Genomic DNA, 16,802 nt, shown 5'->3' on the forward strand with positions numbered 1-16,802 from the left:
ACATCAAAAGAATAAGATTTTCTGCTGATTTTAAATATATAAGTTTCATCAAATTTAGTCTTTGTCATCAAAAGTTACGATCCTGAAAAAAATTGCCTTATTTTAGAAAATAGGGGAACGAAACACCCCCTAAAAGTCATAGAATCTTAACGAAAATCACACCATCGCATTTTGCGTAACATAGAACCCTATGGCAAAATTATCTACAGCTCCTATCTACAAGCTCCTATCTACAAAAATGTAGAATTTCGTATTTTTTGCCAGAAGACAAATCACTGGTGCGTGTTTATTTGTTTGTTTTTTGTTTTTTTTTCTTTTCCCCAGGGGTCATCGTATCGACCAATTGGTCCTAGAATGTCGCAAGAGGGCTCATTCTAATGGAAATGAAAAGTTCTAGTGCCCTTTTTAAGTGACCAAAAAATTGGAGGGCACCTAGGCCCCCTCCCACGCTCATTGTTTCTCCAAAGTCAACAGATCAAAATTTTGAGATAGCCGTTTTGTTCCGCATAGTCAAAAACCATAATAACTATGTCTTTGGGAATAACTTACTCCCCCCAAGGTCCCTGGGGGAGGGGCTGCAAGTTACAAACTTCGACCAGTGTTTACATATAATATTGGTTATTGGGAAGTGTACAGTCATTTTCAGGGGATTTGTTTTCGGTTTTGGGGGTGGGGTTGAGGGGAGGGGGCTATGTGGGAGGATCTCTCCTTGGAGAAATATGTCATGGGGGAACAGAAATTCAATGAAAAGGGCGCAGGATTTTCTAAAATTACTTTAAAAAAAAATGAAAAAATAAACATGGAAAAGTTTTTTCAATTGAAAGTAAAGAGTAGCATTGAAACTTAAAACGAACAGAGACTATTACGCATATGAGGGGTTCTAAAAATACTTTAGCCTAAAGAGCGAGGTATTTAGGAGGAGATAAATACCTCGCTCTTTATGCTATAGTATTTTTAGTAATTTCAACTATTAATTCTACGGCCTTTCTGCTTCAGGGGTCATTCTTAAAGAATTGGGACAAAACTTACGATTTATTGTAAAGAACGAGGTATTAACAAGGGTACAAACCCCCTCATATACATAATAAAAATTAAAGAATATAAAAGTTTGTTGCGTAAGTTAGTTCTTAAGTTACGTATATTTTTTACTAATAAACAAATTTGTTAAAAATAAAAATTTATAGTTGCCTTTTTATGTAACCGAAAAATTGCATGGCAACTAGGCCTCCTTCCCCATCCCTTATTTCTCAAAATCGTCTTATCAAAAGTAAGAGAAAGCCATTTAGCCAAAAAAGGAATTAATATGCAAATTTCATTTAATAATTTATGTGTGGAGAGCCAAAATCAAACATGCACTAATTCAAAAACGTTCAGAAATTACATAAAAAAACTAGTTTTTTTTAACTGAAAGTAAGGAGCGACATTAAAACTTAAAACGAACAGAAATTACTCCGTATATGAAATGGGTTGTCCCCTCCGCAATCCCTCGCTTTTTACGCTAAAGTTTGACTCTTTGCCACAATTCTGCTTTTTAAAACAATTAAAAGCTTTAGCGTAAAGAGTGAGGGATTACGGAGGGGACAACCCATTTCATATACGGAGTAATTTCTGTTTTTTTTTATGTAATTGTAGTAAGGAGCGACCCGGCCCAATAGTAAATGAAACTCTAAAAAATGGAATTTTTATACTAAAAGATACATTAAAAGAATTAGATTTTTATTTTGATTTAAAATATATAAGTTTCATCAAATTTAGTCTTAATCATCAAAAGTTACGGGCCTGAGAAAATTTGCTTAATTTTGGAAAATAGGGTGAAACATCCCCTAAGAGTCATAAAATCTTAACAAAAATCGCACCATCGTATTCAGTATATCAGAAAACCTTCCTGTAACGGTTTCAAACTTCTATCTACAAAAATGTGGAACTTCGTATTTTTTTGCCAGAAGACCGAATCACGGGTGCGAATTTATTTTATTTTTTTTTTTTCTGTTTTTTCCAGGGGTCACCGTTTCGACCAAGTGGTCCTAGAATGTTGCTAGAGGGCTCAGTCCAACGGAAATGGAAAGTTCTAGTGCCTTTTTTAAGTGACCAAAAAATTAGATGGCACATAGGCCCCCTCCCACGCTCATTTTACCCTAAATTCAACAGAGCAAAATTTTGAGATTGTCATTTTGTTCAAAATAGTCGAAGAACATAAGAACTATGTCTTTGGGGATGACTTATACCCCCAAAGTCCCCAGGGGAGGGGCTACACGTTACAAACTTTAACCAGTGTTTGCATACAGTAATGGTTATTGGGAAGTGTACAGACGTTTTCAGGGGGATTTTTTTTACTTTTTTTTTGGGGGGGGGGGTTGAGGGGAGGGGCTATGTGGGAGGATCTCTCTATGGAGGAGTATGTAATGGGGGAAGAATAATTCAATGAAGGGGTACTTAGGATTTTCTAGCATTACGAAAAAAAATATGAAAAAGTTTTTTCGACTGAAAGTAAGGAGCAGCATTAAAACTTCAAACGAACAGAGATTATTACGCATATGGTTCTTCGAACCATAGCATACGGTTCCTCGCATATGGTTCCTCGAATACCAGCGAGGTGTTCTCCAAAATACTTCGCTCTTTACGTTAAAGTATTTTTAGTAATTTCAACTATTTACTCCACAGCCTTTCTGATTCAGGGGTCATTCTTAAAGAATTGGGACAAAATTTTAGCTTTAGTGTAAAGAACGAGGTATTAATGAGGGGACAAACCCCCTCATATACATAATAAAAATATACAAATATAGAAGTTCGTTGCGTAAGTTAATTCTTACGTTACGTATATTTTTTACTAATAAAAATTTTCGTTTTTAAGCAACCATTAAGTTACGCTAACCGTAAATTAAGTTCCTTTTTAAGTAACCAAAAAATTGGATTGCAACTAGGCCTCCCCCACCCCATTTTTCTCAAAATTGTCTGATCAAAACTAAGAGAAAGCCATTTAGCCAAAAAAAGAATTAACATGCAAATTTCCTTGTAATAATTTATGTGGGGAAAGCCAAAATCAAACAAGTATTAATTCAAAAAATGTTCGGAAATTAAATAAAAAAATCTAGTTTTTTTTAACTGAAAGTAAGGAGCAAAATTAAAACTTAAACGAACAGAAATTACTCCATGCATGAAAGGGGCTGTTCGCTTCTCAATGCCCCGTTCTTTACGCTAATGTTTTTTACTGTTTAATAAAGTAGAATTTAGAGAAAGAGTCAAACATTAGCGTAAAGAGCGGGGCGTTGAGAAGGGAACAGCCCCTTTCATATGCGGAGTATTTGGTAAATGACGACTTATACTTACTTACGACACGACTGCCTGCCCATGGATTATTCTTTATGGTTGATTGTGTATGGCTATGCTGTTTGACCTATGTGATGGTATGGATGAGTAGGGTTAAGCCTCATTCAAGTACTGATCTATATTAATTACTAATGTAGGAAAACAGTCTTCCTTTTCTCCTTCTGTCTTCTTTTTTTTTATGTGTATGTGCTGTTGCATTGGTGATTTCTTTTTTCGTTATATATAATTACATACATTCAAACTGTTTGCGGTAACGGACGGTAATTGCCTGTGCCAATATTAATCATAATTCTAAAAAGCAAGAAAGTTGGTAACAGTAAACACAGTAAGAGGATCTGCCTTTCAGGGTGATTTCAAATATGTAAAATTCATGAAGTTATAAGATAACTATCGAGATTTATTAACGTATGAAAATATAAATGAATTTAGTAAAGAAGGGAAAAAAAAACTCCAAAAAAGCAGAGCAGTCTGGATTAAAATTACAGCATTAGATTAAGCCTATCTGAGAACCCTGGAGCGGAGTTTTTTCTTTAGGCTCTATGTCTAAAACGTATTGCTCATTTCTTGTGCTGAAACTCACAAGGTATTATACTAGTATCATCATAGTGTTTTGGAAACTGAGATGCAAAAAAAATTACCCAAAATTTACCAAATTACCAAAATTACCCAATAATATTGAAATTGCTTTTGGCCTCGTTTACAGCAAATGTAGGGTAAAAAGGGAGTTATATTCCTTAGTGTATTGGTTTATATATACTGGTCAGCCTAAAAAAGGAAATAATAGAAGTTACTACCCTTGCTAATTTTTAAGATGAAAATTACTATGTGGAAGTTAAGTCGCGGATTAACTTTTATAGATAATTTATTACATTATTATCAATTGGCAACATTTAATTTATAACTTACCAGTTTTCAATCTGCCATCTAGCTTGCCATCTCAAATTTCTTTTCATATACTAAGCCTGTAGTTCGTCGCCACAATGACCCAAAACTCATGGTGTAGACACACTCTGAGAGCTCCATTTTAGCCCCAAACGCTCAAATCATTATTTCATACGATTAAATCTTTTTTCATAACTTCTAGTTTATTTTCTTGTTTAGTGTGCTGTAAATTACCTTTAATTACCAGCGAAAAGAGAAAAAAAGGCCGTTTTCATCATATTTGTTTAAGATTATATCATAGTTTTTTAAGACCTTTTAATTGTTAAGGATTATCTTTTCAAAGCCAAATCTCTTAATTCTTTTCCATGCAATGTTGTAGTCTAAAAAACAAAAAAACAAAACAGTCATATCAAAAGAATTAGCAACTGCTGGAAAATAAAAACTTTAAAGATAACTGTTTATCGCGTCAAAATACAGCTGAAAAATAAGTAGACACACATAGAGAGAGACAACCAAGAGAGAAAATGCTAGAAGGCTCATGGAAATATTAGTTATCGTCGAGGAAATTGCGAGTGCAATCTGCAGATATTTTCTTTCCTCTGTTTTATTTAATATGAGTATCGGACCCTTCAGACTTATCTTCTTCCGCCTGACGAAATCCTGTCTTTCTAAGCAAACATTGGCTTTCACAAGGAGGGAGGGCTGATAAGATTCTTTCTCTTATTTCTCGCTTTATTTTCTCTTCTTTTTGCAGGTTTGTCAAACGTTTGTAACAGTGTTCATTTCTTGTTTCGTTTTACTGAAAGTTTAAAGTTTTAATTGAAAATTTTTAAAAAAAGACGGAGTAAGTACAGGGTCGTCAATTGGAGCAGGGCACTCCGGCACCTAGGTTTTGAAAATGCCTTTTTCTGGTATTTTGATTGAAACATGCCTTTTTGGTATTTTATTAAAAAAATGAGAAAAAATTAAATGGCCGTTCTCTTGATTTTGACAAATCCATTTTGTCCCCTCCCTCCTCCTACATTTTTTAAAAAAATCGACACATGAGTGGGTACATTGAGTGGGTACAGCTTCTTGTATAGATTATTTGAAATGCTCTTTTTCCCTATACTACAAATTTTAGGATTAGTTCAAGGAAGCTGCATCTACATGGCTTCCTTGAAACATAGAAACAAAAAAAAGAATTATTTTTAGCTGAAAGCATTTGCTCTATTTTTATCTAAAAACAACACTTAAACTAAGGATCAAAAAGCTTTTTGTTAAGCAGCATAATCTGTTCAACGTCCTCCCCCTGTCGCTCCGTCGCCAAAAAACAATGATTATTTTGTAAGCTTTGTGATTTTTTTGTTACTTAATGAGTAAGAAAGGTGTTCTAGTGTGACCCCTTCAAAAATCATTGCTTTTTGGCTTGTCCCCTTCAAAAATGGAATTTTTGCAACGTCCCAGCTTTACGCTAATAATATTTTTTTTCTATGAATTCTGCTTTAGACTAGTCCTATACATATTGGGAATTGACAAGAAGAGAAACTCAAATTCGTTTCTTAGAAGAATAAATAAAATAAAAAAAGCTTTTTTTTAACTGAAAGTAAGGAGCGACATTAAAACTTAAAACGAACAGAAATTACTTCGTATATGAAAGGGGCTGCTTCCTCATCAACGTCCCGCTCTTTACGCTAAAGTTTGACTCTTTCTCTCAACTCTACTTTTCAAAACAGTAAAAAATTTAGCGTAAAGAGCGGGACGTTGATGAGGAAGCAGCCCCTTTCATATACGAAGTAATTTCTGTTCGTTTTAAGTTTTAATGTCGCTCCTTACTTTCAGTTAAAAAAAAACTTGTTTTTTTTTTCATTTAATTTCTGAACGTTTTTGAATCAATGCATGTTTTGATTTTGGCTCTCCGCAGAGGAATAATTAAAACGAAATTTGCATTTTTTTTTTTTTTTTTTGGCTAAATGGCTTTCTCATAGTTTTAATCGAATGATTTTGTGAAAAAAAGAGTGGAAGAGGAAGCCTAGTTGCCCTCCGATTTTTTGGTTACTTAAAAAGGCAACTAGAGCTTCTAATTTTTACGAATGTTTTTATTAGTAAACGATATACGTAACTTATAAGTTATCTTATAAGTTTTATATTTACTTATAAGTTATCTCATGTTTTTATTATATATATGAGGGGGCTTACCCCCTCGTCAGTACCTCGCTCTTTACACTGAAGCTTAAATTTTGTCCCAATTCATTAAGAATGACCCCTGAATCACAAAATCCATAGAATAAATAGTGAAATTACTAAAAATACTTCAGCGTAAAGAGCGAAGTATTAGGAGGAGGTGAGCCCCTCATATGCGTAATAATTTCTGTTCGTTTTATGTTTTAATGCTGCTCTTTACTTCCAGTTGAAAAAACTTTTTCATATTTATTTTTTTTAAAATAATGCTAGAAAATCCTACACTCTCTTCATGGAAATTTTCTTCCCCCATGAGAAGTTCCTCGATGGAAAGTTCCTCCAACATATCCCCCTTTTCTCAATCCCTCCCCCAACCAAAAAATCCCCCTGAAAACGTCTATACACTTCCCAATAACCATTACTAAATGTAAGCACTGGTCAAAGTTTGTAACTTGTAGCCCCTCCCACGGGGACTTTGGGGGAGCAAGTGGTCCCCAAAGACAAAGTTATAAGGTTTTTCGACTACGCTGAATAAAATGGCCATCTCGGAATTTTGACCCGTTGACTTTGGGAAAATAATTAGCTAGGTGCCCTCCAATTTTTTTGGTCACTTAAAAAGGGCACTAGAACTTTTCATTTCCGTTAGAATGAGCCCTCTCGCAACATTCTAGGACCACTAGGTCGATACGATCACCCCTGGAAAAAAAACCAAACAAACAAACAAATAAACACGCATCTGTGATCTGCCTTCTGGCAAAAAATCCAAAATTCCACATTTTTGTAGATAGGAGCTTGAAACGTCTATGATTGGGTTCTCTGATACGCTGAATCTGATGGTGTGATTTTCGTCAAGATTCTATGACTTTCAGGGGGTGTTTTCTCCTATTTTCTAAAATAAGGCAAATTTTCTCAGGCTCGTAACTTTTGATGGGTAAGACTAAACTTTATTAAACTTATATATTTACAATCAGCATTAAAATGCGATTCTTTGATATAGCTATTGGTTTCAAAATTCCATTTTTTTTTAGAGTTTTGGTTACTATTGAGCCGGGACGCTCCTTACTACAGTTCGTTACCACGATCTGTTTGAAAAGAAACGCTCAGTGCCGTCTGACCTTACCAAGTGAAATCCTAAAGTTATTATTATATTATATATTATATTATACAAATTTAATAACGAATACCCGCTGCATATATTTTTCATCTCTTTTTTTTCTTATTTTACACTTGGCGAAGATAAAGGAACGTCTTTTTCAAAAAGGGTGCAGCGGGTAATGGGCGTTTATATTTCATGATCTAGCCAATGTTCTGAAAAGTAACCTATCTCTATTTTAAAACAAAAAGTAAAAGCTTAAAAGCAAAGGAACTAACCTTCTTTCAGAGAATATTAAAGTGGATTCACAATTTTTTTGTAACATGGCTAGGTAACGATGCACTGTCAGTGATGCTTATAGTTTTTAAATGCCCGATTGAATTTGGGTTAAAGTGTTAAGTCCCTTTCCTTATTGTTTTTCTATACTACTAGACTTAGACCTAAATATTATATTTTGGAATCAGGAGGATATACGGATTCTATGAACATGTCAAAAGCGATAATTATAACAAAATGAGATAATTCGTCTATTCAAAGAGACGTTTGTTTTTCTTAAGCCAACTAACTAATTATTTGAAGCGTTAATCTTGAATATTTTTAACAATAACGATATTAATGTATTGATTAGATTTTCAGCCATTTAATGATGTACAAATGTCTTTTCAGTTTTTATTTGGTACTAGCTGTTGGGGTGGCGCTTCGCGCCACCCCAACACCTAGTTGATGGGGGCGCTTCGCGCCCCTCCCCCGCGCGTTAGTCGTTATGCGCCATATTAGTTACGCGCCATTGTAGTTTTGTCCCTGTGTCCCACCTGTGAATATAGATAAATATATATATATATTGCGAAAATACAACTATTAGTAACTATATATACAACTATTAATAAAATATATTGCGAATATTGCGAATATACAACATTCTTTGCTGTCCCATTGTCTGTGCATATAAATAGATTGTCAGGTTTACCGACTCTTGAACATGCAACATATAATTGTCCATGGGAAAAACAATCTGTATTCAGATCTATACCTCATTATTCTAATGATTGCCCTTGAGCTTTGTTGATAGTGATTGCTAATCGAACATTCCCTGTGTCCCCGTCGTCATTTATATATCCTCCTGTGCCCCCCGGCGTCCCCGTTGTAGTTGTTTCCCTGTGTCCCGGTCGTCATTTGTGTCCCGGTGTCCCAGTCTGTAATTTCTCTTTGAGTGTCGCGGTCGTCATTTATATTCCCTGTGTCCCGGTGTCCCGGTCGTCATTTTTGTTCCGGTGTCCCGGTCTGTAATTTCTCTTTGAGTGTCCTGGTCGTCATTTATATTCCCTGTGTCCCGGTCGTCATTTATATTCCCTATGTCCCGGTGTCCCGGTCGTCATTTGTGTCCCTATGTCCCGGTCTGTAATTTCGTCAGTCGACAAACATGACGTCAGTCGACACACAACCATGACGTCACTCGACAGACACACAGACAAACAACTTATTAGGGTTACGTTTTACACAAATAAAGTTAGCGCTCGTTTTTCCCAGATTAATGAAGAAAGTTACACTTTCTTGAACCATATGCTGATTTTTCATACACGTGTCTTATTTTCAAACTTGGTGCCTGCTAAGTCCTTAAACAACTTAACCCAATTCAAAGAATTAGTTTTTATAGTTGGCACTTTAAGTTTGACCCTTCTACCTAGTCTATGGTTTTTATTCTGACTTGACTTTCCGTGCTTTGAGATATCGTAAGTGCTTTGAGTTGGTTTTTGCTTACTGTCGATTCTGTATTTCTTTCAGAGATGCTGACTCTGGTGCTCTATATTTTAATTATTGGCAGTGTCGTCATAGCCAAGGAAAATTATACAGATGATACTTTGTGTACAAGACAGGAACCGTAAGTTTATTGCCTTCTTTTTCTTTTGTCTCACTAGACTATTATATTCATCTAATGTACAGTCGTGTCCAAAAAGAAAGGACAGTATTTCGTACTTTTTTGAAAATGATCAAGAAAGCCTACCTTATATGTGCTGTATTAACTCGTTTGCAGTTAATGAGAGGTAGGGTGTATGAATTTTTGTAATGTGTTGCTGTACTTCTAGCTAGCGTAACTCAACGTAATCAACGTTTAACGTACTTTATTGTAACGCACTTTACGTAACATCAACCTAACGTGCTCAGCGTGATTTTATGCGCTAGGTTACGTTTCAAACTGAATCCATCTCATTCAGCTACAATCTCTAGTTGTTTTTTTTTTTTTTTTTTTTTTTTTTTTTCAGATTCTCAAAGAAACACTGTTGTCATTTAAAGCTTAGAAAGTTGACTTAGTTTGGTACACTAATTTTTGCTCTCCTTGAAATTATGATGATATAAAATACTTCCCTTTGTTTTGGGTAGGACAGTATGTTGTAAATTGAAAAGAGATAATATTTGCTGATGGAACATCCCTCATTTTTGTCTCATGGTAATAAAATAGAGAAAAACAAAACATTGTCAGACTTACAGAGACTATATTGTAAGGAAAGTAATTTAGGGGAATCTGAATCTGCATTTTTCTAAACCAAAACATAAATATGAAATAATCCTCCGTCATTAATTTGGACATGCACTATCAGTAATGAAATTTTTTTGAAACTGTAGATGTCATGGCATTGTTTCAAAACAAATAGCGATTACTCTGTTTTGTACTCAACCAATACTTCTTTGCAACCTTTATCAAAAATATAATGGGTTTGGGAACTTTATTTTCAAGTTGTAACACTTAACATGAATGTAGTTAGATAGTACTCTGAACCCAAACCACCCCTTTGAGATCAGAAAGCGCTCAAACCTGGAAAAAAAATCTGTTATCTAAACTTTGTAATATATTAAATACCAGAAAATAGATTATAAATTTACAGATAATTGATAATAGATTATCAATTTATAGATGTAACGTAAGTTCGGCTTAAAAAAAAAGGAACAAGATGATTTATTGTTGAATCCGTTTAAATAAGAAACATTTAGATCTGAAACATAAGATATGAAACATTTAGAAAAGAAACATAAACATTCAGATAAAAAACATAAGATATGAAACATTTCGATAAACATAAGAAACATAAGATAAGAAACATTAGATAAGCTATTGGTTGATTTGGGGCAAATCATGTATCGAGAAAAACTGTGACTGTCAAATCTACCCCCAAATAAACAAGCTTGAGAATCTTGCGGGACCAGCTTTAGGTTCGTGAATTTTGCCCTTCCTCATCAAGAAAGGACCGAAGTTCAAGTCAACAGCGTTCAGGCTAGTTTACTATTTGTTATTGGTTTTTATTCAGAACCTCCAAGCATGGCTTGTTTGGAAATGCTTACAATTTGATGGTGAAGAATAATGTTTGATTCTTATCCCTGTGCTGAATTAAGTAATTCCATTCCCTTGGGAATGGATAATCTTGTAAGCCTATAAAGGGGGAAATCTTCTATCTGTTGTGTCGTCGTCAATGACAGGGTCTTTCAATTGTTTCGGACTAAAGGCCTACATGTGTCAGCAAGGGAATCCAGAAGCATAAATATGATTATCAGGGTTAATAAAAGATAATTAGTCTGCCTTTCGGTTTGAGGTTGAACTAATGGCTTCCTAGGACTTGGTTCCTATTTAAATGTAACTTGGAAGGTTTAGACCAATGATTTAGTACAGTCCCAAAATCAATTGTTAGATGTAGTTGTTAATTAATTCTAATTATATGAAGTGCGCTTGCTTATCAATTGGGTTTTTACAAATTTTTACAGATTTTTACAAATCTTGCGAGTCAATTCGCCTTTTTTTGAATTGTTGCCCGTCACCTACTACTACTACTACTAGTACAACTACGAGGAAGTCACCGCAGCACCAAGCCTCCAGAGTTCAACACAGCTGCGCACGCTCCTCCTCCATCCCAAACTATTCAAAGCCTCCGTCTTTGATCAGTCTTAAGAAGTTCCCATTTTCCTTAAATCTTTCCTTACGACATCATCCCGCACCAACTGAGGATAACCTGCTTTCAGTTCAGTCCTAGACGGTTGGCCAAGAAGTACAATCTTTGGCAATCTGTCATCCTTCATCCGCAGAATGTGCCCTAGCCATCTCAACCTTTCTCTCATTATAGCCCTAGAAAGAGGGATTAAACCACACTTTTCGTACAGCCTACCGTTTAAAATACGGTCTTTCAGTCGCGTACCCAAAACAATCCGTAAACGATTTCTCTGGAAAACATCTGGTAAATCTTTCTCCGCTTTTCATAGCGCCCATGCTTCAAAATCATATTTGACCTACTGTGAAAAAAACACCCTGGGCCTTGGCTATTCTACTTTTAGTATCTTCAACCCACTGTATTTACTAATAATACTACCAAGTTAAGTGAAGTTGTTCACTTGATCGATCTTTTCGTCACCCAACGCCTTTTCATATTCACTTATTTCTAGCCTTTGCGACTTTGTCTTCTTAACATCAATTTCCAAACCTATTCTTGCACAGAGTACTCATAAAGCCTCTAAAAGTGTATTCGTTTTGTTCGCAGTTTCATCTAGGATGCTATATTTATCAGCATAATTAAAGTACAGGAAATTTTTTCTTCCCCATTTGATTCTGTGTTCTCCCATTGCCTTTCCTGTACTGCTTATGACAAAGTCGATCCGAATCATCGATTTAACTGGGGATAGAACAGAATCATGTTTAACTTCTGATTTAATATGAAACCAGCTACAAACCTCATTTCCTACCTTAGCTGCAGTAGTATTATTCCCGTGTATAATGACTGACAGAAAACTAAATAGCTAGACAATTATAGAAAACTAAAAGCCGACGCTTAAATTCCTGGAAATCTTAGAAAAACCACAACATCTCGCATTTTGTGCCGGGGATAGAGATATTCAATTTTAATGAAACTTACATCATCAGAAAGTGTGGATCTTGTATTTTGATTAAATAGAGCAGGATTATCTTTTTAAAGTTCTGGAAAGGACAGTCCCTAAAAGTGTTCTAGTATGCTTGGAAACAATAATCGGAAAACGCTAAGAATCAGCTCAAAGGAATTATTGAAGCAATTTGATTACGCCACCCACTTTGATTGACAAGGTCGCCGACAGGAGGGATGTAAAATTTTACTGGCTTTTCCCGTCAAATTTCGCAATCAAGTTACAAATCCCCAACATCTTTCGGTGATGGCTACGCCTTTGGGAGAATTCCCTAATGAGCCCTTTTTCTTTGTGGCGGCCAACCAACCCTAAGGCTCGCAAAATAATTTTGAATTTTCGTTTCTCCTTAATGTTACCCTACTTTTTGATTTTTATGGGGGGGGGGGGGGTCTTGTTTACCAAAGCTCCTTTATTAAATCCTGAGTGTAGGTATGGACAGGAATACTTAAAATTGTTCAGTAGTGTTTCTTTTAATGTTTTAGTCAAAATAAAACCATATGAAAATTTCACCACGATTGGGTTCCCAATTCGTTGGCGTTTTGACCTTGTTGGAATTATTATATTTATCTATTTGTGGCATCCGTATGAAAAAAAAACAACAACGGAAAACCTCCGCCAGAGTGTGTTATCGTTAGATTTAAAGCAATACGAGTAGAAGGTAAAAGTAAGTGACCTAGCTGTGCCTCTTTAAAGCAACCTGAGCTGACCCGCTCTCGGGAAGACGGTCCCTAAACTAATATTATCTGGATATCTGTCAGAAGGGGTTGTCGGGCCGAAATTTGATGGGATTAAGGTGTACATTCTAAACCTACTTTTTTTGGAGAGAGGGTAGTAGGGCCTGATCCGACCTTCGCAAAGGAGGAAAAGGAAAGGGACTTTAAACTTTTATCATTGTGACATCTAGAAAAAAGGGATGTAAATGTCAACCAAAATTGGTAGTAAGGAATATTAAATGTGGTAGCTTTACCTCTTGAGGATCCATACCCATTTTAGCCTCTCAAGGGGAGAAGGTCTCTAGATTCAGATTATAATCACCCTTCTTTTGGAACAGGCCTCACGTTCAACATTGCTGATTGTATTCGTTTGTAAATGCTTCGTGCCACTTATAGGCAATGCGAACCACTATCTTTCAAACAGAAAGATTTTCATTAGATCTTAGTAACAAAAATCAAATTAAGTCGAGTGTAACAAGCTTTTTACACTAGGGGCGCGGGTGGATTTTAACTAAACTTGGTAGGAAGTAAAAGTAAATGTCCTAGATCTATATTTTAGTGATTTGTTCCGATTCAAAGCATAGGGGGGACGAGTTCCTAAATCTCTATCATTTTTTGTTTACAAGAAGAGGTTGTCAGGTCTTAAAAAATGATATTAAATTAACCCCCTAGCTTTAATATTAAATAAACCCCCTAGCTTTGTTTGCTATAAGTTTATATCTTATCAATTCAATCTGCTAGAGGGGGTCCGAAATTCTTTAATCGGGACAATTACTAGAAGGGGAGTTGGATCTTCACGGAACTTGGGGAGCAAGAGCTTTCCTAGTTAAACTGTTTGAAAAGGAGACTCGATCTAAATTCTATTGGAAGTGAGGGGGGAGGGTGTTCTCAAGTTCCTGTCATTAGAATAATAACCGGAAGGATTTACTGGATCTCTAACAATTCAGTCAGAAATTACAAATCGGGCACTATTTTGACGTTCTGAAAGTCTACCAACATCAACAGAAAATGTCTACTTACTCTCAAAGTGAGTGGGGTTCGATATTTGTCAACGCGTCTTTTGGAATAATTTTAGTTGAAAGTAAGAGCTGTACCGTAGTAGATCTTTTTCTGCCGAGGGTGGTAGACTTTCAGAACGTCTATCACAATGGGACATAAAATTTGTAGACAAAGAGAAGTAAAAACTGATGTCCAAGGTGTTTTGCTAACTATGAGCCTACCTTGGCAAGATGTAACACCTAATTTCCTAGGTTTATTTTTCTGGTGCTTACCTCTGTTGCATGAGGAGGTGGTTATGGGTACCTAAATCCTAGTTACAGTGGAATCTACCCAAAGAGATTGTTCGGTATCTGCCAAAATTAGTTCGGTACCTACCAAATTAGTTGGTAACTACCGACGGTATCTAAGTTTTTTTCATAACTTTTAAAAATGCTTATTATTTTAATTAAACGGCCCTTGTGTAGTTCTTAAGGAATTGGGACAAAAAGTCTAAATTTAGCTTAAAGAGCGAGGTATTGTGGAGGGGGGCAACCCCTTCCCTTCATATACATAATAATTTTTGTTCGTTTTAAGTTTTGATGTTGCTCCTTATTTTTGATTGAAAAAATTTTTTTTCTTTATTTAATATGAAAATATAAAACGAGTATAAATAAAGTAAAATAATAAATCATGCTGCAAAAGAAAAAAATACTAACAATGAGAAATCAAACCTAAACTGATCTGAAGTAATGATTAAAGATTAAGTTAAAGTGAAAATTTACAATAATTAACACAAGCAAGAGCGGGTTACCACCCCCTCCAACTCCATTAGAAATGAAAAATACTGGGTATAGTTGCTTAGTTGCTTAAGTATAGTTAAGTGAATAGCTCAAACGATGAATGTTTTATTCCATAAAGGACAGCATTAGCGCTGTCAAATATATAAGTAAATTTGTTCAGCTGGGATGAGGTGGGGAGTGCTAATAAGAAAATAAATAGCCTTATATTAAAATACAGGAAATGAATGGAGAAAATTGCAAAATTCTCGACTTTTCTGAAAGGAGCCCTCAGATTCAAGTTTTTAGAGCCAAAGTATATTCAAGCAATCAGAATAACATTATCTATATATATAAATATTAAATAAATGATACTAAGCGTGCAAAGGCCGTGAAAAAAAGAAATGATGAATTACATTAATTTTGCGTAGTTAGAGTCTGTTTCATCACTCCAAAGAATAATTCGGCAAACGTGAACTTCTAGGATGGAATCTGCCATAGATGATAACTCATGCTTATCTAGTCGCGTGCTGGTTGAAACGATTTAGATAACTAGAAATTAGCTCATTCATCACATGCATTCTAATGTAAACAATGGGATAGACCAGTAGAAAATCAAAAGGAAATGGCCTAAGTATCTTGAATTTGAGGGACTACTGATTATGAATAATCCCGACACCTGCCATGACGTTCTAGGGCAGTAATTTTGTAAACTTTACGTCATTATTATTTCCCAAACGTCGATGGCAAGTAATCTTGCTTAACAGACAAGTAAACCTGGCACAATTAAAACACACTGTCAATGGTCGCTGGCGAATTGATGAACAAAATAGTATTACTCTATCAAATTCGCATATTAACAATTCATGTGAAGAATGTGCTGCAAGTTGCTGTTATAGTGTTTCTGTGGTCCCTCCAACACAGCAAACACTGTTGAGGGAATTTGTTCTTACAAGTAAAACTGGTAAGAATTATTGAAAATGTATATGAAAATTAAATCAAGTACTTTTATATTATTAGTCAAGTATCATTAAATCCATGTAATTCTGTATACCCGTTGGTGGGCTTTCTTTTTTTTTACGGATCTTCCAATTTCATAAACTTACTGGAAATATTACAATGGCGATTTAAATGGCCTAGATACTTGCAAACCATAAATTGTTACCGATTTAGTTTAATTATTATTCCTGGTAATTTATTGAACCATGAATGTAGTTAACATGCAGTTAATGTGCAGTTAAGTGTACATATTTAAATATCAATGAATATTTCAGTTGCCTTGTTTTTTAGAACAATGTCCCCAAGCAAGATATGTTAAATTTAAAGATGGCAGTGTAAGCTCCTGGTTACTGCACTTACTTGCCTACCACTATGGGATTGTTTCTTGCTTCAACAGTTTCTTATATAGGCTTATCTAGTCATACCAACCTTTGAAAATTATAATCATAGGACTCCACTGTTTGCTATTTTTCCCTCTTACCACGGTCAACTCATTGCTTATAGTCTGCCGAGTTGAACATCTGGGAGTTGAAATAGAAAGTATCTGAAGAGTTTCATCTGTGTAATAATTCATGACGTCACTTAACTATGTTAACCAAAATTTTGAGGTAAAATATTGGAACCCCTATGTAAGAAATGGGATAAATTTTGTTTATGCTCTTGGTAGTTGTTGTTTTTTTGCAGTGGTTTATTTTTAATACTATATATCTCGATATTCGATTAAATGGTTTAGAAAGTAAATAAGAAAGTAAATAAAAAAACTAAAACTAAATAATGACAAAATAAATAAAAATAAATAATAAATCAATATAATTGATAAGTAAAAAAATAAATAAAAATAAATAAGAAAGTAAAAATAAAATGAGGCTATTCTACTATTCATCGCAGGAAATCCTGATAAACAAGGATTTTGAAAAGGAAATTCTTGGCTGAATCTATTGAAATAAATAGGTACTA

The 16,802-nt window shown here is 35.0% G+C and overlaps 1 protein-coding gene across 1 annotated transcript in view; it reads left to right on the plus strand.

The window, feature by feature from the left end:
• The first annotated feature begins 9,216 nt into the window (after positions 1-9,216).
• The window catches only part of LOC136031536 (multiple epidermal growth factor-like domains protein 11), a 54,127-nt gene continuing 46,541 nt past the window's right edge, over positions 9,217-16,802 (plus strand). Inside the window, exon 1 of the mRNA XM_065711205.1 lies at positions 9,217-9,341. Within this exon, the coding sequence (XP_065567277.1) occupies positions 9,247-9,341 (95 nt within the window). The 5' untranslated portion in view covers positions 9,217-9,246. The remainder of the gene's footprint in view (positions 9,342-16,802) is intronic.

This window comes from Artemia franciscana, chromosome 9 (assembly GCF_032884065.1).
Source record: "Artemia franciscana chromosome 9, ASM3288406v1, whole genome shotgun sequence".
In the NCBI taxonomy this organism is placed as follows: Eukaryota; Metazoa; Arthropoda; class Branchiopoda; order Anostraca; family Artemiidae; genus Artemia; species Artemia franciscana.